The 25,504-nt window shown below is 43.4% G+C and overlaps 1 protein-coding gene across 2 annotated transcripts in view; it reads left to right on the top strand.

Annotated features, from left to right (window-relative positions):
• The window catches only part of SLC39A8 (solute carrier family 39 member 8), a 31,425-nt gene extending 6,278 nt beyond the window's left edge, over nucleotides 1-25,147 (top strand). For both annotated transcript variants that reach the window (XM_054990517.1, XM_054990516.1), the window contains 7 exons: nucleotides 2,919-3,084; nucleotides 6,419-6,588; nucleotides 6,906-7,028; nucleotides 8,855-9,025; nucleotides 16,496-16,703; nucleotides 17,353-17,537; nucleotides 22,745-25,147. In XM_054990517.1, the coding sequence (XP_054846492.1) occupies nucleotides 2,919-3,084; nucleotides 6,419-6,588; nucleotides 6,906-7,028; nucleotides 8,855-9,025; nucleotides 16,496-16,703; nucleotides 17,353-17,537; nucleotides 22,745-22,894 (1,173 nt within the window). In that variant the 3' untranslated portion in view covers nucleotides 22,895-25,147. The remainder of the gene's footprint in view (nucleotides 1-2,918; nucleotides 3,085-6,418; nucleotides 6,589-6,905; nucleotides 7,029-8,854; nucleotides 9,026-16,495; nucleotides 16,704-17,352; nucleotides 17,538-22,744) is intronic.
• The last annotated feature ends 357 nt before the right edge of the window (nucleotides 25,148-25,504 follow it).

The raw sequence follows: 25,504 nt of genomic DNA, 5'->3' as shown, positions 1-25,504 counted from the left end.
TGGGCATCTGATCATGTGGTACAATTGGAGTCACCTGTGATACACCATGGCTCAAAAAGAAAAAAAGGTTGACGAGGTGGAACCTTGTACTTTAACACAAATAATTACAAATAATTAGTAGGTCAGAAAATCTGTCATCAGCTTTCCTCCCAAGCATGTAACTCTATTAGTAATATGGTAAATATTAAAGGGGAGGGGACCCACAAGTTATTATTTTCACTACCAGTGATGAGGCCAATTGTTGTTTAAAAGCCTGAGCTATGCTACAGTCGCAGTGCTGTCCTAAGCAGAGTTACTCTCTTCTAAGCCCATTGCCTTCAGTGGTTATAGAAAGATGTAACTCTGTTTAGGATGGCACTGCAAGACACTTTCTCATGGCTGGGAACAATGGCAGTGAAGAAAGACAAAGGATAAGTCAAGCTGAAATTTGGAAAAACGTCTAAGGTTCTCTTCTAGTACCTTGTGCTGCAGCAGCTATATTTCTGCTGTTCGTAGTAGTCCCAAATTGTGAATTGGGTAACTTCTCTTGCCTGGAGTAGCATTATTTCACATATTCTGTAAGTCATGCATCCCATGGTAAACTTACTGTATCCAATTTCCTTGTGTAACAAAAAAATATACTGTTTTACCAGCTAGAGAAGACATTTAGTAAAATAAAGAAAACTAGTTCATTTTGTGTCAGGGGAACATACTATTAGGAACCACCTATGGAAGACAGTGGGATTTCCATGAAGGAAGCAATTCCATGTATTAAGTGCCTGTCTCTCCCCCGCCCCCCACCTTCCAAGCTATTAACAGTGTGGGGTGGAGGTGGCTTTGATTGACAAAGCCATGAAGGTGATAGAACAGTGAATCTGCTCTTCCCTCATGGTTTAAATACTGATTAAATTCCCCTTGAAGTTGCTATTTTAATGTTAAAAACACCAAAAGGTTCCAGTCACAGATTGTCTTGCATCTCATGCATATGTATGTTGTGAACTGCCTTGAGCATCAGACATGGTGGAGAGGCGGTATATAAGTTGAATAAATAAAGTAAATCCAGTTATTCAGTTAAGCTTGCTTTGTGTTTTTTTAAAAATACTAGAGAAGCTCTCACGCAAAAATAGTATTTAACTCTGTGGCCTTTACTGAACTGCACATTTTTGGGAAAAATGCATGTGTAGCCTAATCTTATGCATGCTTGCTTACTTGGAATTAAGTTATACTAAGTTCACCTTGGGCTTGTAAAAATTAGGTCATTTGGTTTGTTCAAATAAAAAGTATTATGGGGATTATGTTATAGATATTGACACAGACTGGTCATCTGTGGGATAAAAATTGTCACCATGTAGGGTTTCCAGATCCCCTTACCATCCTGGTGGGAGGGGACCCAGCATTCACTTTTGTAGTCTTCTTGCATGTGTGCTTTGCGTGTGAATGTTTCTGACGTGGCGTGATGATATCACTTCTGAGCAGGGCTTTTTTTCTGGGAAAAGAGGTGGCGGAACTCAGTGGGTTGCCCTCAGAGAATACGGTCAGCGGCGAGTAGGGCAATCTAAACTCCCCTCTGTCTAGAGATCAGGGGGCGGGGCCACCGGCCATGTGACCATTTTCAAGAGGCTCCGGAACTCCGTTCCCCCGCATTCCCCCTGAAAAAAAGCCCTGCTTCTGAGAGTGATGTCATTGTGCAGGCCCCGGGAGTGCTCCTGAGCTTCACACTGTGGCGATTTGGTCCATTTAGAGCCCAAATCGCCTCAACATGAAGCACGAGAGCACTCCTAGGGCCTACATGATGGTGGCCCTCCTGGGAACTCGCCCCAGGAGGCCTGTTTCCCCCTTTTCCACACTGGCCAGGTGAGTGGTGGCGTGGGGTGGGGAGGACAGAGGCTGGGAGTAGGGGATCCCCCACCCCCACTGGGGGACCAGCAACCCTATCACCAGGTGACCTGATAAGGAAAATTTAAAAAAGAGAGTTTTTGTCTTTTAGGCCTCAAATGAGCAACTCAGATGTGTGTAGCAGGCAGGCAACCTTGTGAACTGTTTGGGAGGCTTTAGTACCTTTTTTCTGAGACTTAGAATTGGTTTCCACATGAAATGGAGGAAGGAGGCAGGTAGTAGAGATTCCAGGTCTGAATGTTCCTTTGGTTAAAAAAGAACTATATAAATAGAAAGTTAGCCCAGTGGCCAAAAATGTTCTATTTCCCTAGGGATGCCAACCTCCAGGAGGGGGAAAGGCGTTCTCCTGGAATTACAACTGATCTCCAGACTACAGCAGTCAGTTCCCCTGGAGGAAATGGCATCGATGGACTCCATGTCGTCACATCCTTTCTGAACCCTCTACCCTCCCCAAACTCCACCCTCTCCAGGCTCTGCCCTCACATCTCCAGGAATTTCCCAACCTGTTGGCAATCCTAGACTCCCACTCATTACAGTTTCAATACTTAAAAGTTGACTTAATACATTTAAGAATTTCATAATGTTTCATGTGTTGACACTGAGGCTTAACAGGAAGTGTCTTGATTTGTTTACATAAAACTTCACTGTAAAAACCATCAGGAACTTTAAGAAATCTATTTGACTTCCTATAAATAGCACTGATGAAGAAACTCAAATGGAACTCCAGCAAAATGAAAGACCTTTGCCATAAAATGTTTCAGGATTCAAACCACAGCTCCATTGCCTCCTTCCCAGTTCAAATAAATACTTGAACATGTGCAAAAATAATTTTTTAGAGTGGTATTTAGTGTCCGTGAGGTTTCTGGTTCCCTATCTCATGAATGTTATCCGTGTGCAAAAAAAGTTTCATGTGTGGACCTGCTGTTCCATTTGTGCAAATATTTGTATTGCACAGAAATGAAAGGTGACATCTGTCAATGGAGCTTCTTCATTCCTCATTTTGTGTTTCTCAAACAAATGCAAGTTTCCCATTTTTTTTCCAGTGCATGTCTGCCGAAGACATCCTTTCTGTCCACGGAATGCCAAACAGCAGCAAGATAACGGATTCCAGCTTGTCCACAATATGCCCTGCTGTCTTACAACAGCTGATTTTTCATCCTTGTGAAAGGGCCCTGTCCAAAGGCAATTCTAAGCCAACATCTACCGAAGGTAGTACTCATTAGTATTGATATCTCCATGAGACTAATGCTGATTGTTTTTAATACAATAAATCAGTCAATAGAAGTTGCTATGTGTGGCACAGGCTTGTATGATGGATCACTGGCAGACTACTGGCTTCTGCCTATGAGAGCCGCTGTATGAGGAAAGGGGACACAGTGCCATAAATTGAAAGCTTTGTCAGCCATTAGAAGTGGCAAAAGTGCATTCATGTAGCCAGGGCCGGCACGCTCATAGAGGCCAGGTAGGTGGTGGCCTCAGGCACGTGGGCCCTGGAGAGGCGCCGGAGGGGGTGTCGGGGGTGGAGGCGTGCGCCGCAGAGCTGGCGTGGCTGGCCTGCAGCTGCTGCAGCCAGCCAGCCACTGCCGCTGCCGCCGCCACACGCCCCCAGCCGGGCGCAGCAGCCACAAGCCGCTGCTGGGGCAGCGTGCGGAGCGTGGAGCAGCCTCTGCCCACCACCCCAGCCATCCGCCGGCGGATGCCCCGGCTTGCGCTGCACGATGATGTCATTGTGCGATGACATCATCGCGCAGTCTGTGGCGCGCGCGCACTGCATGTGCACGGGGGGGGGGGGGGCGCAGGCGCCAGAGACCCTGGCACCGGCAGTGCATGTAGCATCACTGTGGAGGCCATTTTCTGGCTATTTTTTCTCCCGCTCCTCCATGGCAGGAGTTTATCCACTCAAGTGTGCAAGTAGCAAACCTACACTCAGTGGTGGAAATTGGTAGCCCATAAGCAAACTACTGCCTGAGCTGAGTTGGCTGCATGGGAATCATGCCCAATGAAGCCCAATCCAGAAATGTTTGGTTTCCTTACCATGGTTGCCCACCTCCCATTGGTGCCTGGAAAGCTCCTGGAACTACCACTGATCTCCAGCTTACGCATATTGGTTGCTCAGGAGAAAATGGCTGGTTTGGAAGGTGGGCTCTGTGGCATTATACTCCACTGAGGTCACTCCCCTTCCCAAACATTACCCTCCCCAGACTTTCCTCCCTTAAATCTCAAGGAATTTCTTAACCCAGAGTTGGCAACCCTATTAAAGTGCCATTCTAAACAGAGTTTCATCCTTCTAAGGCCATTGACTTTAATGGATTTCAAAGGATTTAACGCTGCTTAGGATAGCATGTTATTCCAGTAGAGATCTGTACAAGGTGCTCATTCCAAACAGAACAGAAGTTTCAAATGAGTTAGTTACAAAATAAAACTGCCCAGGAGGAAATCTCTACAAAAGGCCAGGGTATGCTCTGAAATGTAAATACTCCTGTTAATAGAAATAACTGTTCATCCCATTGAAGTTACAGGAAGGGATTCCTGTAACTTTTATTACATGCATAGGGTCACTATCTTCTGTATTAATTCATTCAAAATTAATCCTGTGGTTCCATGTTCAGAATTACCAAGATGGATTCCCATTTTTATTCACTGAAAGGGTGGAATAGTGTCAGCCCTGAGCACGTCTAACTAACATCTGCTTAGGACTTACAGTACTAACCATTAGTGCCCCATATAAAAGGGGCTCAGCAATAAGAACTACATGAAAAATAATAGCTATAAAATAGCCCTCTGATAATTGGCCAGGCCTCGTAAGAACGATTTGTCAGAGTATGTAAAAACTAAGTGGTCACAGTGTTGGTTTTTGTGTGCTATTTTAGGATTGTATTGCTCCCCCACTTCCTGTTAGACAGTTTTGACTTTTTAAAATGTCAACATTAGACATAAAGCTGTTGTGGCTCTCAAAAGGTATTATGGTAAGTGTTTTGTCTTGTCCATTGGCTTAGGTAGAAATGAGCTTTAAAGAAAGCCCTGTGACTAGCTACGGTCTGACCTTTCCTCTTATTTTCTTTTTATCATGTGAACTCCATGACAGGGTCTAGCAGCAAGATAAGGAAGGAAACATGCTTGACAGAAGCTGTTCAAAGGTTGCTTCTCCTTCCAGCGCAAAATGTGTGCATGGTTGCTTTTTTTTAACATTCCATGAATAGGACTACCTGGCTGGACACAGGACTTTTGTTATCAAAGATAATAATTGGTAGCTACCGTTGAATAAGCTGGATTATTTATGCCCATTTCAATCCAATTCCTGAATGGATTTTTGAACTGAACCAGTCTGGTCACTCTAATGGATGACCTTCACTGGGATGGTGGTGGAGGAGTACGTGGCCAGTTGTCCTCCTAAACCTCTCGGCACCTTTTGACTATCTGCACCAGCTGGCTAGGATGGGTACTGAGGGCACTGCACTCTAGTGGTTCTATTTGCATCTGAATGGTAGATACCAGAAAGTGATCCTGGAGGTTTGGTGCTAACCTCCTTGGCACTTGTACTATGGCTCTAACTTGAACACCCTGTGTGAAACCTCTGGGAGAGGTTATCTGGAGACATGGAAAAACTGTTAGTATTCTGATAACACAAAACTCTGCTTTCTTTTGATAGCAGAATGAGGTGAGTGTGTGGATGTTCTCAGTGGGTGTCTGGTAGAGCTAGTTCACTGGCAGCAGGCATGGCATGCCTGCCATTGTCTGCTGCACCTATATAACTGCCACCTGGATTCAAGATGGAAGGCCCTTTCTCTACAGTCTACCTTGTATCCTCCCAGAGTGGCATGGAAGAAAAAGTGTGGAAAGAAAGGGAGTACAGCAAGATGAAGTGAAGAAGGCAGACAGGGTTTAGTTTTCCTTGACCATGTGCTTTGTTTTTGCTGAACAAGAAAAAGACACCCATCCACCCATTTTATATGAACCCCTCAGTCATATCAAGTGTTACCCTGAGCTTCTGGGTTTTCAGTCAAGGTTGTCACAACAATTTTTTATTTGTTTGGTCACAATTCTTCTGCTATAGTCATATTTCTTTTGCTTGTCCTTAGGCAGAATTTTGAGTTGTGGAAAGATAATGGTTGATTTTTTAATTTAGCACATCATGTGAAGCTCTATGGCTTTAGCATGAAAATTTAGAAAGTTACCTTAGAAACAAATGCCATCCTTCCTCCAGAATCATGTACTACATTTCCCCCACAGGTTAACATATATCATGGTTTATGATACACTGTTTCTAAGTTAATTGCCCAAATAAATGCTACTATTCTGAGATGGGAGAAGAGTTGGAATTTTTCTTTCCCAGTCAGCAGATTTTAAAGTATTTGGCACAAACATAATTTTCTTATCCTGGCCTGACCTTAATATTTCCTTAATTTTCGGACCCAACTGCAGCTCTTCAACAAAGAGATTTTTTTTTCCTTGCCAGACAAGTTACTCTCAAAAGACACCCCCAGTACTTCTGTCTTTTAACTTCTACAGTGTTTCTACCATATTTTTGTTTTTTCCCTCACAGTTTGGGGCTATGGTTTCCTCGCCGTGACTATTATCAACTTTGCATCACTTCTTGGATTGGTTTTAACTCCTCTTTTAAGGAAGCCATATTTTCCCAAGATTTTAACCTACTTTGTAGGATTGGCCATTGGAACACTCTTTTCCAATGCAATTTTTCAGCTTATACCAGAGGTAAGAAGGAAAAAAAAGCTGATAAGGGACAGTGGAAGAGCTGGGAACATGGGGTTGGATCCAACCAGCTTTTCCGCTGATGAAAAAGGGAGGAGGGGGGCTCTCTTTGACCAACAAAAAGGCTAGGTTGGAGATCATAGGTGCAGCATGGACAAATGTCATGTGGGATGGAGGTTGTAAAAAGGAGGGGCAGGGGGGGAAGATTGAATGAAAAAGCTGGCTGGATCCAACCCTTTTATTCCACAGGCAACCAGTTTATGCCAATATATGTAAGCCAAATGTGGTGATTCATTTTAAAAGAACTATTTTCTTCCTAGGCATTCGGATTTGATCCCAAAATAGACAACTACATTGAAAAAGCTGTGGCTGTGTTTGGTGGATTCTACATTCTCTTCTTTGTGGAAAGAATTCTTAAAATGATACTGAAGACTTATAGCCAGGTGAGTAGGTAGCAGGGCATGAAAGGCAACGAGGTATTGATTTGTGCAAGCATTTCATTGTTAAAAATCATCTTGTTTTTATATTTATTTACATCTTTTATACCCTGCCTTTCTTCCTTATGGGGACCCCAAGCAGTTTACATCATTCTCCTCTCCTCCATTTTATTGTCACAACAACCCTGTGAGGTAGGTTGGGCTGAGAGTGTGTGACTGGCCCAAAGTCACCCAGCAAGCTTCCATGGCAGAGTACGGATTTGAACCTGGATCTCCCAGATCCAAGTCCCGACACTCTAACCACTGCACCCCACCGGCTCTCAGTATCTTTTTAATTGTAGAAAATTTTAGGTTTAAATACTGAGCCTGGGTTTAAACGGGTTGTTACTCTATTTTTAATAATGTTGCTTAATACTATTTCAATCATGCAGACTAGGGCCCTGCTTGAGATTCCCATTCAGCCCTGAAGCTTGCTAGGTGATGGTGCGCCAGTCACTGGCTTGGATCCTGATGAATATTACTATGATTGAAGGGTTTCCATCGGCAGATTGTGACTTCCTCACCTCCCCACTCGTGCTGCAGTCAAAAATTCCCTCCCTAAATGCTGCTCCTGGGGGATGGGGGACCACCAGGAACAACATGGGGGGAGGGGGAATTGGCAAAAATCACACCCTGGTGCTTGTGGAAATGTTAGCAGCGGGGAGAGGGGCTCAGCTTCATTCTCTCTCAACCCACCCTACCTCACAGGGTTCTTGTGAAAACAGAAAAGGCGGAGGAGGTGGAAGAAACCCATGTATCCTGCCCTGAGGTCCCTGGAGGGAGGGCAAGATAAAAACCAAATAAATAATAATTAGAAGGAGCAACAATATTTTACTGTCTTAATCCAGTACCTAAATCTTAAACAGTGTCTCAGTTTACATGTGTTGCCGAACCACAGTTTGGCATTACATAACTGAGGCGCAGAGTTGCACACTCTGTCTCCCTTTCCATCTTTCTCTTGCATGCTGCGATTCTATCCCTCTTTTTATCAAGGCAATCAGGAATGGGCTGGGAGGAAAAACCAGCAGTGGAAAAGGGCCCTGCCTCAGTCTGTTTGGCGCCGCACTCCAGGAGAGAGGGAGATTGGCTGGGCTTGTCCTGTCCCTCACCATGCTGTATGACCAATGGCAGACAAGACTCTCCTTCCCTGAGGGCTTCCCTCGCAGGGCTGGCTTGTAATGGATGGCACCTGCCCCTCATTTGAGGGGCAAGGTGGCCCCAGCAGGGGCAGATCCCTAGCCATTGGTCCACCTGGACTTTTCCCAGTGGCCTTAATGGCCATTCTGAGCCTATAGGTGAATCATTGTTTGCCTTTGTATTCAAATGGGCAAACTGTGGTTTGTGCCTGCCCTCAACACCAGAATTGCAAACTTCAGTCAATCCCTGGTTTACCATTCTGGTTTGGAACGTGATTGCTATTTTGCAGGTGACAGGAAACAATGATTTGGCTGTACATAGAAAGGGAGAGAGAGTTGTAGCATATGAGGGGCAAGGTTTGCTCATGCAATGCCAATTCATGGTCATGTCTAAGATGCGTCATTGTCTTTGAAAATAAATCAGCTGGCATCAGTAGATGGAAAAGTGGATGCCTTCCATGGAGGTGCCAAACCAATAATTGTTATAGCATTATGGAGACCTTGGATGCTCAGTCAATGCTGCCAAGGCCAGTCTTGTGGATTTACATCTCAACTAAAATAACCAACAGATTTCTTTCTATTATAATATATTTGGGCAACTTTTGCTCCACCTAATTTTTTTTTGTTTCTTACACTCTTCCATTTGGTTTTCTTTAGATGGGCCATGGCCACTCTGACCCTGAAGAACTGAAAGCTCCCCAAAATCTTCCTCTTCCACCCAACCCCTTCAAACCCACTAATGGAACAGCTATGTGTTATGCAAACCCAGCTATAGCTGAGGCTAATGGGACCCTGAATTTCGACCGCCTCAGTGTGGTCTCTGGTCAGGTATGACTATTGTTTTGTGCGTATTAATGAGTCTCATCAGTCTGTGTTACCTGGGAAAGAGTGGGCGGAGGGGAGAATGTGAGCCATTGTTTTTGTTATCAGTTTTAAAATCAATTTCAGTGAGTTCATTCCAGCACTATGAGAATGTTGCCGTATCCAGTAGAACATATAGTAAGCATCTGGGGTTTTACAGAGGTAACAAGGAACACACAGTGCTCTCAAATCACTGTGTTCAAATAAGGACTCTCCCTGACAGCGAGAGTCACTTGAGATATGTGGTTTGACAGGATATCAGGGATTGTGCATGAAGTGCATGAGGTAATACTCTTGATGAATTGAAAGAAGGATGAAGTGAAACTGCAGGTAGGAGAACAGATAGGTAGTTAAGAAGGGTGGCAGACAAGCAGGAAAACCCATAGTTGCTGTAGCATAGTGGTTAAGTGGCTGGGCTCCAAATCAGCACTCTGTTGGTTTGACTCCTGTGACTGCCATGAGCTCAGCAGATGGCCTTGGGTAAGCCCCTCCTCTCAGCCCCAGCTCCCCAGCTGTATTGTGGGGATAATAACAACACTGATTTTGTTCAGTGCTCTGAGAGGGGCACTAATCTGTCTAGGTGAGTGGTATATAACTTAGCACAGTGTTATTATTATTATTTATAGGATCAGGATAGGACTATGGAAACCTGCGTTGAAATCCTTCCTCTGGAAGGAAGGGTTACATTGGGCCCATCGTTCCCTGTCAACATAAACTATAGGGCTTCCAAGCTCCAGATAGGGACTGGAGTCCTTCCAGAATTGCAACTGATCTCCAGACTCCTGAGATCAGTTCCCTTGGAGAAAATGGTTGCTTTGGAGGATGGACTCTATGACATTATGAGTTCCCTGCCCCAAACCCTGCCTCCTCAAGCTTCATTCCTGCAGATCTCCAGGAATTGGTAATTCTAAGCTATCTGACAGGGGGGCTGTCAGGTACCCTAAGTTGGCAATTCTTAAGATATCTGACATGTTGGTTGACCAGATGTTTGTTGTAAAGTTGGAAGGGAGGATTAGGTATGCCATCCTGGGCTGCTCAAAGGAAGTATGGGATAAAAATGACAGAACAGAGAGGCAGGGGTTCATAGCAACTATGGAGTCATACAGGGCCACAGTCTGTTGGCAAAGGCACAGGCATGACTCAGAAGTATTTAGTCAGGCCAGTTCAAGAGGAGCCAATGGGCTGCTTGGTGGGTAGAGCAGTGTGAGAGAAAAATACCTCAGGTAGCTTACCACAAGGCCACCAATGCATTGTTCTGGACACTCCCCGGTAGTGTCTCCCAACTGATCCTGAGATTTATGGGCAGCAATTATGTTTATTTATGGGGACTGTAGGCCTCCTCTCCCCTCCCCCTTTTTAAAAGTGGCTAGAACTGACTGGATGAATGAAATGTCACTTATCAGGTATATTGACATCCCACTCAGACTGAATGTCAGCCTTAAAACTTGTTGTCATGTTTGCACAAAATTCACAGCTTACACAGACAGTAAGGATAAGTTAAAAAAAAAAAAGATTAGCTCCCCCCCGTGCCCTCAAAAAAAGAAAAGGAAAGGGATTTTGCTTCACTGGAGAAAGAAGCTCTGTCTTTTAGCAAATTCTTACAGGGATCTTTTGTGGCACTTAATGGTCAGAGTGGTTAAAAAGGAGCCCAGCTAGAAACTGAACATACAACTAATAAATAAGATACTGAGGCTGCCGTCTTAAACACACTAACCTGGGATTAAGTCCTATTGAACTCAATAGGATTTAGTTTTGAGTAGACACGCTTAGGATTGCTCTGTGTGTGTGTGAAGTTTCGAATCGTCACTTCGATGAGAAAATTGGCATGCTGTATTTTTTTTTGAAGCATAGGCACTCCCATTCTGTCAGGTTTGTTTAAACCTGCTCCTCTGGATATTTCAGTATCGCTCACATGCCTGGCTTCTGTAACAAGTGTGGTTTTATGACCCACTTTGAAAGCTACTCAGATGCTATTATTTCCTTCCTAGAATTCTGTCTCCTTTAAGTATTATGTGGTTTTAAGATATCAGAAATATCCAGGAGCCAAGTAAGGAAAACCGAATGTGGAAAACTAATTTTTGTAAATTGCAATGTTATCTTTTGGAAATATATATAGATACCAGAGCACTTTTCTTTTTTCTTTTTAACGTGAAGTGCTTCAGGCCCCATGTAGGTGAGATGCCAGTTGCATGCAGCAATGCTCAAAAGACCTTGCTGCCACAGCTATAGCTGGGATTTCCGTTGAAACGTTCTTGCTCCATGAATGCAAGCGTATAATCCATCGCGGAGGTCATGGATTGCTGGCAGGCAGGGGCTGCACGTTTAGGGGGGCTGTCGTGTGGAATAAAAACCTTATGAATGAAAAGTAGATTGCCTGGAGCATCTATACAGGTGGGTCTTTCTGATGGCACTGCAAGTGGTCGGAATCGTCTCGCTGACTCCTCCGCTATTCTTCACTTACCCACTTTGAATGTGATTAGCAGCTTTTATATTACCCAGAATAGCTGGCCCTTGAAGAGTTCAGGCACTCCTCCAATCTGAATGGCATCTAGGAAGGGCTATTGATGCTCAAGGATGCTGCTCTGGATTACAGGGAGAACATGGGATGTTCCTATAATCCCCACCACTTTGACACTGAATTTTTGGAGGGAGTTAGTCTACTAATGAAGTCATGCTGAATTGCCTGATTAATCTGGCTCAGAGCAAAGGCCCAGAATCAAAACCATGCTTTAAAGGAGTATATTGCTGCACGCTTCCTTGGACACGGCCAGCTGCTCATTTTTTTAGGTTTCTCATTCTTGAGGCTGTACCCTGAACATCTTCAGTAAGAGCAGTACAGGTTCCTGTTTTGGCCTGAAGAAGATTCTCATCATGAGAATGAAGCTGCTGGAATTTGGTCTTATTCTATTCAACAATCCAGTACAGTTCTCAAAACACTCTTCTGGCACGTAATGCAGTTTGCCAGAAAGTTAATGTATCAGCGTTTAAAAAAAAATGCCAAACAGACCTGGAGCCACCAGAGAAAAGACTCCTTATATTGCAATTGTTGCAATCCAGTTGGCCGACATTAGAGTCTTGAAAATTGGTTCAAAAGCCAGGCGATGGTGTGATTGCTGACCCATTTAGAAGCTTTTGGTTATGAGTGCAGTGGTCATAAGCAAGTGTTTGTGCAGTGCTAGCCTAACTTCATTTACTCAGGAATAAGTCCTAATGAAATCAATGGAGTTTCTGCCCTAGGAAGCAAGTTTAGGATTTCTGTTTAAGATAAAAAAGAAGGACACTATAGCCTGGTAGAGATGACAGCCCCAAAGGCTCACTGAATGAGCACAGAGGGAGAGCGAGCCTCATTTCGTAGAAAAAGAACTGCAGAAACTCATTAGCATAACTCATTAGCATAACCTATTAGCATATGCCACAACCCTAGCCATCACCAGAAGTGTGTCATTGGTATAACTGATTTGCTTATGCCACACCCCCTGACATCACTGGGGGAGGCTTTATCACCCTCCAGAGTGCCCTTTTTCTCTCTCCAGAGGAATACAGATATGTATTCCTAGGGCCCTTCTGGAAGATGACAGTCAACAGATAACAATCAAAAGATGACAAAAAATAACCTCAGAAGAAAAAAGTCACTACACAGTGTAGTACACACTAAGGAACAACCCTGTCCTTGCAGTGGCAAAGATCAAACTGAGGGAGAGGTCCCTTCAATGGGCTTAGACTGCAGTAACTGCTTAAAATTGCACTGTAAGTCACTTAACTCTACAATCCTCTCTAAATGGCCACCTTGTGTACTTGCTAGGCCAGCACAGAGCTTTCTAACACAGTTCAGACCTCAACTGTATCTCCTGGGCAACTCAAGAAGGAAAATGGCATGCTAGGCAGATAACCGAAGCAGTAGAGCTGAACCTCAGATGAAATGAATTCGAGATCTGTGGATATTTGTATTTATGATCTGTGGATTGATTTCTCTCTCTCTCTATACCACCCCCACTCTCTCCCTCCAGTCCACACACACACACACATTCTTTCTCCCTCTACCCCCCCCTCCCCCTCTAGTCCACGCACACTCTCTCATGCACTCAGGAGTCAAAAATGAAAATAAAGCCAATGAAATCAAAGCAGCGTACCCTCCTTTAGAAAACCAGCCCCAGCAGCCTGGCTTACAGGCAGTCATTCACTCACTCAAGAGTCACAAATGAAACTAAAGCAAGTGATATCAAAGCAGCTTGCCCTCCTTTACACCAGCAGGCAGGCAGGCAGGCAGGCAGGCAGGCAGGCAGGCAGGCAGGCAGGCAGGCAGGCAGGCACTCACTCACTCACTCACTCACTCACTCACTCACTCACTCACTCACTCACTCACTCACTCACTCAGGAGTCACGAATGAAAGTAAAGCAAGTGAAATCAAAGCAGCTTACCCTCCTTTACAAAGATAGCCCCAGCAGCCCGGCTGCTGCCTCCGCTTCCTGCTACTAAAGAGGAGGGCAGCAGGGAGGCAGTGTTGAGGAAAAGGAATCACGTGGGCAGGGTCAAAACCCACGTGATCTCTTTTCAGAGCTGCTGGAACGCTGTTCCAGTGCGTTCCCCCTCCAAATGAGCCCTGGCGACCACGAATATACCAGCCCCACACCCTGTCTCTGCGCAAACACTTGGTCATCTGCAGATTGTGACTGTGTGGAGGTAGTGGTCATGTGTATTCTTTCTCCTTATGATCAATGAGGCTACTTTCAAAATGTTGTTGATCACAGGGTGGGGGAGTTCGCTCAGCCACTCCCTCTATGCAGTTGCCCCTGCAAATGACCAGGTGATCTCATGCAGGCAGGGGGTGAGGCCAGCATGCTCACTGCCCACTCTTCCCACACACTCACTGAATGCTTGGGGCTGTTGTACTGGACTTATCTCTCTTATCGGTCTTTTGGGGGCAAGAATCACAACATGCATTCAACAAGTCAGAGGGATAAAAGGGACAGTTGCTGACTTAATACTTAAAACATACATAAGCTGCGTCTTTAAAGACCTACTGAAGGTGACTCAGAAAATAAAACAAGCTAAAACCATAAAACAGAACCATTAAAACCCAGCCAGAGCATAAAAGTGCATAAAGAAATCCCCAGACCAGTACAAGTATTAAACGACTAGAAGTTATGTCTCATTTGCTTGCATGTTTCAAGCTTCCATTATGCTTGGAAAAATTATGCTTGGGGCTCAAGCATAATTTTTCCAAGCAGGTTGTAAACTTGAAACCCAAAAGTCACAAAAGATGAATATCATAAATAGATCATATCACGGTAATGGCCACCTGGGCCCCAGTAACGTATACCTATTCCAGGGGTGGACTGGGAAGCAAACAGTCCTGGAAATGGCCCTGTCCCTTGTCCTGCCCACAACAACCATACCCCTGACTGAGGGGGAACGGAAGAAGAGGAAGTTCCCAGGGGGGCTTGAGCTGCCTGCTTGCAGCAGCAGCTACTTGCGCCTGCCCGTGGGGCTCAGGCTGTCAGCTTGCATCGTCCGCTCTCACCTAGCTCTCATGGTGTGAGGGCCGCCCCTCACTTGGGGCTGGGATGGATCCAACAAGGAGGCAGCCCCTCAGGCCATCAGCCCACTAGGACTTTTCCTGGTGACCTTAATGGCCAATCCACCCAAACCTGTTCCCCCTCCCCATGCTGGCCATCATATATGAAATGCCTCTCCAAAGTAATGCTGTTTAGCTTGTTTAATATCTACAAAGCCACAGAGGCCAGGCATTTTATCTAGGCACGTTGTTACAGCACCAATATACTTTTACAGGACAATGTAGGATTTTGTTTTTCTCTACCTTTTAGAGTAATTCTACAGTCTTAAAACTAAAAACCAGAGTTGATACATTCCAGTGCTGCCTCTGTTAACAACTCTGGTATACGGAGAATATAGACAGTTGCAAATACATATCTATTTCTTTCTCACAATCCAATACATAATTTGTGTGGGAGGACTGTGTGGCAGAGCTACCAGCTTTTATCAGTGCTTCTTTCCAGTTCTCATAAGCATCACTCTCACTTTTACTGTACTCCAGCTGAGGCTGCCAGTAGCGGTTTGTGATTATGTCGGTATCACTCAACCAAAGTGTTATCAACTTTTACTGGAGTAATAACGACTTGGCTGAAGATTCCGTGACTTGGTTTTTTGAATGCAGCCACCGGATAATCAAGCCTGTTAGGCCAAAGATAAGAATCAGGCAATGGAGATACAACTCAGTGCTTTTTTCATGATACTGCTCATTCACTCATTCATTTAACAAGGCTGGAAATTTTGCTTGTTTGAGTAGCATTTTCCTCTAATGTTCTTTTGATGATTTGCAGATAATTTAATTTTCACAATCTTGTCTGATACAATGGCTCTCCTTGCAGTCAGACGAGCCAGTGTTGGACTAGGATCTGGGGGACCCAGGTTCAAATCTCTACTCTGCTGTGGAAACTTGCTGGGTGATCTTGGGCTAGTCACACACTTGCAGTCTAACCTACCTCACAGGGTTGTTGTGAGGATAAAATGGAGGAGAGGAGAAGGATGTATGCTAATGGATCTGCATAGAGGAGGAAGGCAGGGTATGCATGAGTAAACAAACAAATAAATAAGAAAGAATGCTTACATTAGTGTGGAACTACAAAAATCTAAATAGGATGGATTCAAATAGCCCTGTATACTTTGTCCAGAAGGAAGCACAAACTGTAAATGCATGAAAGAAAACAGAGAAAAAGTGGCTTTTGTTCTCACAACAATCCTCGGAGGAATGCTGTGCTGAGACATAGAAACTAACCCAGGAGATATTGTGGCCAAGCAAGGACTTGAACCTCCGTTTCCTTTCTTGTGGTCACTGAAGCTAACGGGCTAAGGAACCCATGAAGAGCTCAACTATGAACGTGGAGCCTGCACTTTTTTTTAAAATATAATTTTATTGAAATTATAAAATCTATTAACAACATTGAGATAGCAATAAATAACAATAGATAGCAATAAATAGCAATAACAATAATATTAGTAATTACAATAATATAAACAATGTGTAGCTCTCTAAAAAACAAGAAGACACTTGATGGACTCCTGGAGCTGTTTGTTCAAACAAGATTTCTGCAGCCTTAGTAAACATGCGAGCAGCGGAGTACATCATGCCTTGAGCAGGTCTATGGACTGGTGGCATATATTTTTCTAAATTAATAAATATGGTGACTACAAGCAAAAAAGATCCAGATATTTCCCGTATAGTGTTGTGTAGGCTATTTAGATAAATTCCCTACCTCGGTGGTCCTCTGTGTGCTGCAGTGTTTGGACTATGCGGATAGAGGGGGCACTGACTTTTTGTCTTCCTGCAATAGGATGTCCTAAAATATAAGGAAGAAATGAACCTGCTCTCTCACAGGCTTTGTGTAATCAGGATCTTTCCCTTTTTATTCCCACAGAAAGAAGAAACCCAAAGCAGTTGGTGTCACTGTTTCAAGGGACCTTCGTTGTCTGAGATTGGAACAATTGCCTGGATGATCACCTTGAGCGATGCTCTGCATAACTTCATTGATGGACTTGCCATCGGTGCTTCTTTCACACTTTCCCTGCTTCAGGGAATTAGCACATCTATCGCAATCTTGTGTGAAGAGTTTCCTCATGAACTGGGTAAGATCTGTTCCTCCGTCTCAGCCCGCACATTAATGCAGTGAGAAATGGAGGAGAGGAGAATTATGTAAGCCACCTTGGGTGCCTACTGGAGAGAAAGGTGGGGTATAAAGGAAGTAAATAATGGTAAATAAATACATAGAGAAGAGTTGCTCCAAACCGTAACATACTCTATAGCTTTTAATGTGGGGTGGATGTGTGGGTGGGGAATGAATTGTTTTTCTTGCAAGTTTCACACGTTACAAATCTTTAAATTCTCTTAGGAAATTTTGAATTACTATTGTACCAAAGAATAGTAAAAAATTTTTTGAATATTTTTAAAACAGATAAAGGGGTACAAAAGGAAAAGGAGAACAAAAATTAAAAAGAGAAAATTGAAGATTATGTGTTATACGGACTGTGAAAATACAATGACCACATAACATTTAAAATATAGTTACCAACACAACACGAACAAAACCTCATTGTTGAATCAATCAATAATTAGTAAACTATATAGTCAGACTGACTTAGATGGAAAAAAAATTATGGAAAATATTTAGCATAATAGTGAATATTTTTTGATGGTGCTTTCCACCCTTTTAGTCTTAGGTGGCTGTGAGAAAGTTGGGATTATAAATGTTTTAAATACATACATTTTCTTTTGCAGGGGATTTCGTCATCCTCCTTAACGCAGGGATGAGCACGCGGCAGGCCTTGTTTTTCAACTTCCTGTCAGCGTGCTCCTGTTACGTTGGCCTGGCTTTTGGTATAATAGTGGGAAACAACTTTGAACCAAATGTTATCTTTGCCATAGCCGGAGGCATGTTCCTGTATATTTCCCTAGCAGATATGGTGAGGTTCTACAACATCTTATTTTACATAGGAGCAGGTGGTTTTACATTCTAAGGAAATACACTGGGGAAGGGGGAGAATCACAGTGAAAATCATGGAGCCTACCTCAATAGCACAAAATGTATTTCTTTTGGGTTGTCTTATAATTTTGACTGTTTTGGAATGGCACTTTCCAAATGGCACATTGTGCCGCCCCTCCATGTCCCTCTCACGACTCAACTGAGCAGCAGGGGGTGACCGATGCTGCCAGGCAAGAGGTCTCCCTCCACCAGAGTGCGAGACCTGGCAGCCCTAAATTTAAACATATACCCCCAGTTTTCTTGTATGGTGATTCACTGGTGGGATTGAGTCATGGGATTGAGATTGGGATCGGTCCCTGCCTGAATGACATCTGCTTGGCATGCAGAAAGTCCTAGGTTTAGTCCCTGCTAGCTTTAGATAAAAGGACTGGGTAAATAGCTGCTTTTAAAGATTCCCCACTTGGGGCCTTGGAGAACAGCAGCCAGGATTTTGACCTAAAATTCCAGCGTGATCTAGAAGAGTGAGTAGTAGACATACAAGAGGAAAAGAGCTCTCTCATCCTGGTCCTTCCTTCCAACTCTTAGAGAAGGAGCTCTTTCCAAGAAACCCCAAAGAGTTTGGTTTAATCCAGCTTTGTTTGTACATGCATGTAGAGTTTCTCACTGAAAAAAGCAAGGAGGGAAAACGTGTTTGTATTTTGTATGGATAGATTGGTGGACAACAGCATAAGAGTTTAAGGGGAAATAAAACACAACTAAATAGAGCAAATTGATAGGGGAAGAAAGATGCGCCAAGAAAGTAGTTAGCATGATGAATAAAACCCAAGTGCACTTTACTCACAGATGTAATCATCTTCAAATTAGAGTAAGAAAGTCCTGAGTAGAAGAGACAGAGACCCAACATCACATTGTGAATCTGAGGTGTGATTTTCCCCTCCTTTGGGTCTGATGATGCAGGAATATTGAGATGGAAATAATAGCTACTCCATTGGCATCTCTTCCGAACATTTTCCATAAAAGAAAAGAGCAAGCTGTACTTCAACTCGTTCTTTCTGTCCTGGCCTATGATTACACCCCTGTTTTAAGGTCCATTTTTGCAGAAAAGGTGATCTTCTCAGCATTCTCTGTCTTCGCAGTTTTCTAGCCTGGATCCATTACGGCTTTGTCTGAACAATATGTAAATCACGTGTGTGCGTGCTCTGTTCAGAATCCGGCTTTTCCACTTTACTGCTGAATTCCAACCTGTTCTTCTCTGTCTAGAAACAGGTAGGATTCATTGGAACTCTCGTTTCTATCTTCGCCCCTCCTTCTGTCGCTTGTTGCCTCATGTACGTTTTTGCTCTTCTACTATGTATAGTGAGATTGCAGAGCGAGGAGGTTCAGTTCTTAATTTCAGAATGCAGGAAAGGAAAGCATTGTATTCTTTTTCATTGTTCATGCTTTATTTGAACTGCACATCAGTTATTGCTGGTTGCACCAATACAACATTGGAAGTTGTATCCCATTAAGCCCCTGTTAAAGGAACATTAGTTACCTGCATGCCATGAAAAGTGTCAGCTGCCCTTTTCTACACATTGAGCCTCTATTAAAAGGACTGTTCCCCAGGCCTGTTCACCACCCTAACTAAAGATGTGGTCCAAATAACTCAGCTCTCTTGTGACTGCTTGTTGTTGTTTTTTTGTTGCACAAGATGAAGGGAGATGAGATGGACTGCAAAGTTGGCTCTGACAGCCCACGTTGTTCTAGAGCTGTGGCAAGAAAAACTCAGCAAGGGTCAGCTTTGATCAAATTATAATTCAAAATACCTGACAGCACTTTCGTTCATGCTTTTACTTACATATATAACACACATGTATGCAGCACCATGGCCATTTCCAGACGGCTTACCGGCCCCCGGAACGTCGCACCACGTTGCGGAGAAAACGCCAAATATCGCGTTTTCTTGCGCGAGTTTTGCGCGCCGTCGTGCAAAACTCGTGCGAGAAAACACGATATTTTGCGTTTTCCCCGCAATGTGGCGCGACGTTCCGGGGACCGGTAAGCCGTCTGGAAACGGCCCTTATTAAGGAATTAATCATTTATCGTTTAGAACACATTCAGTTTATCCGTTTTAAGACTGGAAGAGCTGAGGTTGAGTAAAGCCAAGGCTGAGAATTGCTGATTCAAAAGATAATTGGTGAACCTGTAACAAAGAACTCCAGATTCAGGCAGAGCAGATCTCTCAAGTAAGCCAGGCTGCACAACAGCTATGGAAACCACAGCAGAGTATTCAAAGTCCATGCAAAGTTGGGAAACAAAAGCACCAAAAAAGTAGATCCATGGTACACAGAAATCAAAAACCCATGCAGGCTAAAGCAATCCTGAGCAGGCCTACTTAGTAAAGGGGGCTTGCTACCAGGAAAGTGTCCTTAGGACTATAGCCAGAGCCTCTCATCTCTCTCTTGACCCTTTGATTGACTTGTCTTTTCTGGCTACTTGATGTTCACAAGGTGGGCAGTGGGCTTGATGGTGAGGTGGACAGGCTGCCTGTCAGGCTCTGCCAGTTAGATCCCCAGTTACTTCACTGCAGACACTTCAAGACAAGAGTCCCGTTAAACTTTCTTTATTAGAGATCCATCAGTATCAGTGCACTCAGACAGCAGCATTGGCAGAAGTGACGTAAAGGGGAAAAGCAATGTTAGTTACAGGGCAGGGTTCCCGTCCTAGGATAAGGACTGTTAGAATTTAGGCGCGCAGGGCCTAGAAGGTTGGGTGGGGTAGCGGAGGGGAAGACCAGGATGAGCTCATTACATGTCTCAGGGAGATACGGCTCTGACCGGCACTTCAAGGACACTTTCCCATGCCAGTCGAGAAAGTGAAAGTAGCCACCTGAAAGATAAGTGATTCACAGCTACACAGCTACACTGATATTTCTTTGCATATTCTCAGAGGCCCAAAATACAATACAGAGTATAATCGGCACACACGGCAGATAAACTGGGCGCATCTGACACTGCCAGTGCTTCTTAACACTTGGAACAATTACATGCTCCCATCCATGTGAAACCCTGCTGTGTTGCTGCCCCATAATAGTTTGGACCAGGGCTCAAAAGTTGAGGATGGGCTTGAAAGCTAAGTGATATTTTCTGCTAGCTAATCAGAAAATCTATTTCTACAAAGAATTATATTACATATATTATGTTTTTAAAGGGAGCAAAATAAATGCAAAGGTTTAGATTTGCTATCTTCAATTTAATCTAAATTAATGAACATAATAAAAACATTTAGACTGCTACCTTTTTGGCCATCTTGCTCTTTCAATTTTGTACCTTTGTCAGCAAAGTTGTAATTGGTTTGGGAGTGCATTTTAGTAGATATCGGTAACAAATCTGATTCCAGTTTTTTTTAAAAAAACAGTTCTCTATTCTTTCCTTCCAAACAGAAAAAAGCAAGCTCAGAATAAAGTGCTCCCTTTAGTAGCAGTTTGTGCTTTCCTTCTAGTCCCTCTCCTTCTGGCTGATGAAGTATAGGGGGAAAGGGAAGCAGAGAGAACAGCTGTATCAGAAAAGCTACTTTGGGAGGCCCAGAAAAGCCTCGCTAAAAATGAAATTAAAGAGAAGAAACAAGCCTGGTGCGGCATACCTCTTAAAGGCACAGTACAGCCAAGCCAGTTGCCTTAACTTTAATTTCACAATGGGAACAATACCTGCCATGCCGAATGGAAAACTGGCCGGTTAATGACCCTATGTGGCAAGTAACCCTACTTGTAACTATCAACCCTGCTGACTGACTGGACCTTCCGCCATTGTCTGGTCAAAATAACAGGAACATTTGTCTTTGGGGCTTGGCTTCATCTGGGTTCACAGTTCTTACTCAAGTTCTAGCTCCTGGACCCTGGATTGGATTAATTGCATACAAATGCTCATGCCTCTGGCCTAGGGTTTCCAACTCCAGCTCCAGAAATTCCTGACATTTGGGGGCTGGAGTCGGGAGGGCAAGAGATTAGTGGGGATGTGATGCCAGAGTCTGCCTTCAGAAGTTGCCATTTTCTTCACTGGAACTGATCCCTGTCAGTTGTCCGGAAGGGCAGTGTATAAATCGAATGTTATTATTATTATCTGGAGTTCAGTTGTAATTCTAGGAGAACTCCAGATTCTGCCCGGAGGTTGGTAAGCCTACCTGGCCTTGAAGGATCATGTTACAGATTTCAAGTCAGCCAGCAGGGGGCAGAGTTGAGGGGGGGGCACAAACTCAGCCCAGAACTGCAAGTTCTCCCCATGTTTCCTGAGGATCTCAGTTGCATTGGAAAGACATTTTCAGGAAGCTCATTTTAATACTATTTAAGTTTCAGAAGAAAATTCTGAACCTGATCCTACTTCATAAGCAGCAAGCATAGCAATGTTGTGGGTCTGCACTTGGTAGAAGCTGGAGCATCTTTGTTGTCTTTGAATTAATTTTCAAGGAGAGTTTGTTACAGTGATTAGCTGCAAGTAAGTGGAAGCATTCACCCATCAAATTAGAAGTGGCATCTATAGCAGTTTTTGTTTCTTTTTGTTCTGTGTGTCTGGGTTTTAAGTGTGCACGTCTTGCTATAGCTGTATATTTATTTCTTTACTATATTTCTTTATAGCTTTTCCATACTGCTCAAAGTGCTTTACAATAAAATGTGTAAATTCGGAACATTAATTATACACTCCCAAGCAATTTCTAAATTAATCTCAATTGCTGAGTGCTAGCTAGCTATTCTTCTTAAGCGAACAGCAGGACAGAGGCAGCCTATGGCAACTCCCTCTGCCAAGCTTGCTCTGGTCTTAATGGACCAGTCCAGATAAAAAGGTCAATCAATCACTGCTTCTACATTGGTGAGGCTTGGAAGTTCTCCTGCACAACTATAATGCATGGAAACTTTAGAAGAGCACAGTGCTGACTGCACAAGAGAATTTTTAAACTGGGAAGACCATTTTAGAACCGAGTAGCAGCATTTTCGTTGTTTGTTCCTTAGTGAAAGGATTACTTGGATACAACATCCAAACTGAGAACAACCCCAAATTACTGCTTTTCTTCTGGCTTAAGAACCATACCAAATTGTATACAGTACTGTAAAAGAAAATCAATGGATGCATGGAGAAAAACAAACCTGAAATGGAATAAGAGCTGTGTGACCACCAGATGGCAACGCTTGTCTAAGAATGTTTTCTCTTTTTCTAGTTCCCAGAGATGAACGACATGATGAGAGAAAAAGTAACGGGGAGGAAAACTGATCTAGCCTTTTTCCTGATCCAAAACGCTGGCTTGCTCACAGGGTTTGCTGCAATACTGCTGATCACCCTCTACGCAGGAGACATTGAACTGGAATGATGTAATCCTGGAAGACATCTAGATTTTTTTTTTTAAAAAAAAGGAAGAACTCTAGAAATCCATAAAGGGACATGGAAGACTTTTCCTCAGCATTTGGGGAAAAAAACCCCTAAGCAGTTGGGTGACAGAGGCTCCATCAACTCCATTTGTTACAATCCTGTATCTTCTGAAAGGTGTGGAAGCTCTGACACACGTGGGGGCTCTGCCTCGCCTGCAAACACTGCAGTGCTCATTCTAATGGAGACATCACTTTCCTTTGAGTTCTGGCACAAACAGGACTTTGGAGTGGGCTTTTCGTGTCCCTAATTGAAAAATCACCCACAGTGCCTATACTGTAGTAAACGGGAAACAGAAGGTATTGCATGCAATTCAGGTGGTGTACAGATCAGTAAATGCACGTGTGATCTGTGATCCAGACCAAAATAAGTATGAACTGGTCAACAAGGGTGTTTTTACAGAAGAAAATGCTGCAGTTCCAAGCTTTGATTTCACTGTGATACAAGTAGGTTTCAAAATAGGTTTAGGGTTTTTCTCTTTTAGAAGAAGTTTAAAAAAAAACTTGCTTCAGCAAGTTTGTATAAATGATGCAAAGATTCCAACTGCTAATTAACCCTCAATTAGTTTTACTGCATACTTCTTTTGATCTTTCTCTTTCAGTATGTACAAGAGTTTATTATGGGAACCACAGTTTTAATAAATGAAAAGCATGCTAAAATCCCAACAATTTAGTATATGTCCTGGTGGAAGCTGGGTTCAGGTAGCTGGCTCAAGGTTGACTCAGCCTTCCATCCATCCGAGGTTGGTAAAATGAATACCCAGTTTCCTGGGGGTAAAGTGTAGATGACTGGGGAAGGCAATGGCAAACCACACCATAACAAAAAGTCTGCCAAAAAAAGTCATGATGCGACGTCCCCCCATGGGTCAGCAATGACTTGGTGCTTGCACCTTTACCTTTTTACCTATAGTGCTTAATAATTCCAAGTTTCTACTTTGGTTGAATGTACAGTTAGTGGACAATAGCAGCAAAAATAAGACACTGCTGATGCACAATCTCCAGGCTCCCCACTGGAAGTTGCGTGGGAGAGCTGCAATGCTTGATGGATTGTATACTCACTTTAGTAGTTCCTTGGAGTGGTGAGACCTCAGAGGTACCCCCAGGGCTCCTCCTCCCATAGGAATTTCCCTTTCACTTCTTTGGAAAGAACACCAAACATCTACAATGGTGTATTTGTATGGGGCTGACTCCTCTATTAAGCTGTATTGGGGAGGTTGCTCGGGTTCCATAGAGACATTAGAGTGAGCATGGAGCTCTGGAACAAGGACATGGATTAAGGTTGTCAAGTGAACATTCAGGCCTTTTTTAAATGAACCTATAAACTGCCTTAGGATGGATTCATTCTTGTGGTCCATACAGCCTAGTTTTGCCTTATCTGGCTGGTAGCAATGACTCTGTAGGATCTCAAGAATGGGTGTAGTCTATCTCTTCTGACTGAGAACCTTTACCAAAGAGAGGGGCTACTGGCGTTGGGGCCTTAAGCATGCAATGCACTTGTTCTACCACGGGACCTTTGCCCCTGTCTATAATGTGCCCAATTTTCATACACAGGTAACTGGCAAGAAGAAAATATGCTTCAAGCATTCATGTCTACGATTCTGCATTTTTATGGGTAGATATTCTCACTATAATTCAAGAAGTGCCAATCATATTACTTGCACTCCAAAACCTATGTATATGAACTTTTGCAAATATATAAATAATTTCAGGCAGAAATAGGAAGGGTATATTTCTTTCATTACTACTGCTGTGCCCTGACCTGGATAACACAGACAAGCCCCATCTACTCAGATCTTGGAAGCTAAGCAGGGTCAGCCTTGGTTATTAATTGGATGGGAGACCTCCAAAGACCAAGGCTGCTAAGCAAAAGCAGGCAATGGCAAACCACCTCTGTTAGTCCCTTGCCTTGAAAACCCCAGCAGGGGTTGCCATAAGTCAAGTATGACTTGAGAGCACTCTCCACCACCACCACCACCACCACCACCATATTACCACTGTATGGAGGAATTGTGCAATATTTATGATGAAGTTATGTGTATGTTTTGACAGTACAAAGAAACTTTCACTAATGCACTACTTTTAAGTGTATGTGGTGCTCACACTTGTCTTTCTGCCTTTGGATGAAGACTGAACCATTCCTTATACATTGTTGAAATATTTCCCATGAAGCAATAAAATTGGTATATTAAACATTTAAATGGTCTCTCGCTTTCTTCCGGCATTGTTTTTGACAGACTGGGATTGGATCCAGCAAGCTTTTCTGCTCAGTTGTGCCCAGTTCTCTTCCTTACTAGAGCACCTCAGCCCTCCTGGCTTCTTCCTGTGATCCTCATACAGCCTTTTTGGGTTGTCAAAGGTGCTCTCTCCTCCCCTTTTTCTCAGTGGGAAAGCTGGTTGGGTCTAAGCCAGAGTCGTTGACTTAAAAAAAAACTTTTCTGTTTTATTTTTTTTCATATACAAAATGCACAAAGGGTAAATTTATCCTTCATGCATTTCATGTGTGTAAAATTATTTTTATTTTATTTATTTTTATTTGGCTTATATGTGGCCTTTCT

Source organism: Eublepharis macularius, chromosome 10 (genome assembly GCF_028583425.1).
Source record: "Eublepharis macularius isolate TG4126 chromosome 10, MPM_Emac_v1.0, whole genome shotgun sequence".
In the NCBI taxonomy this organism is placed as follows: Eukaryota; Metazoa; Chordata; class Lepidosauria; order Squamata; family Eublepharidae; genus Eublepharis; species Eublepharis macularius.
The sequence above is the reverse complement of the archived record's forward strand: the minus strand, read 5'-3'. Positions and strand labels throughout refer to the sequence as shown.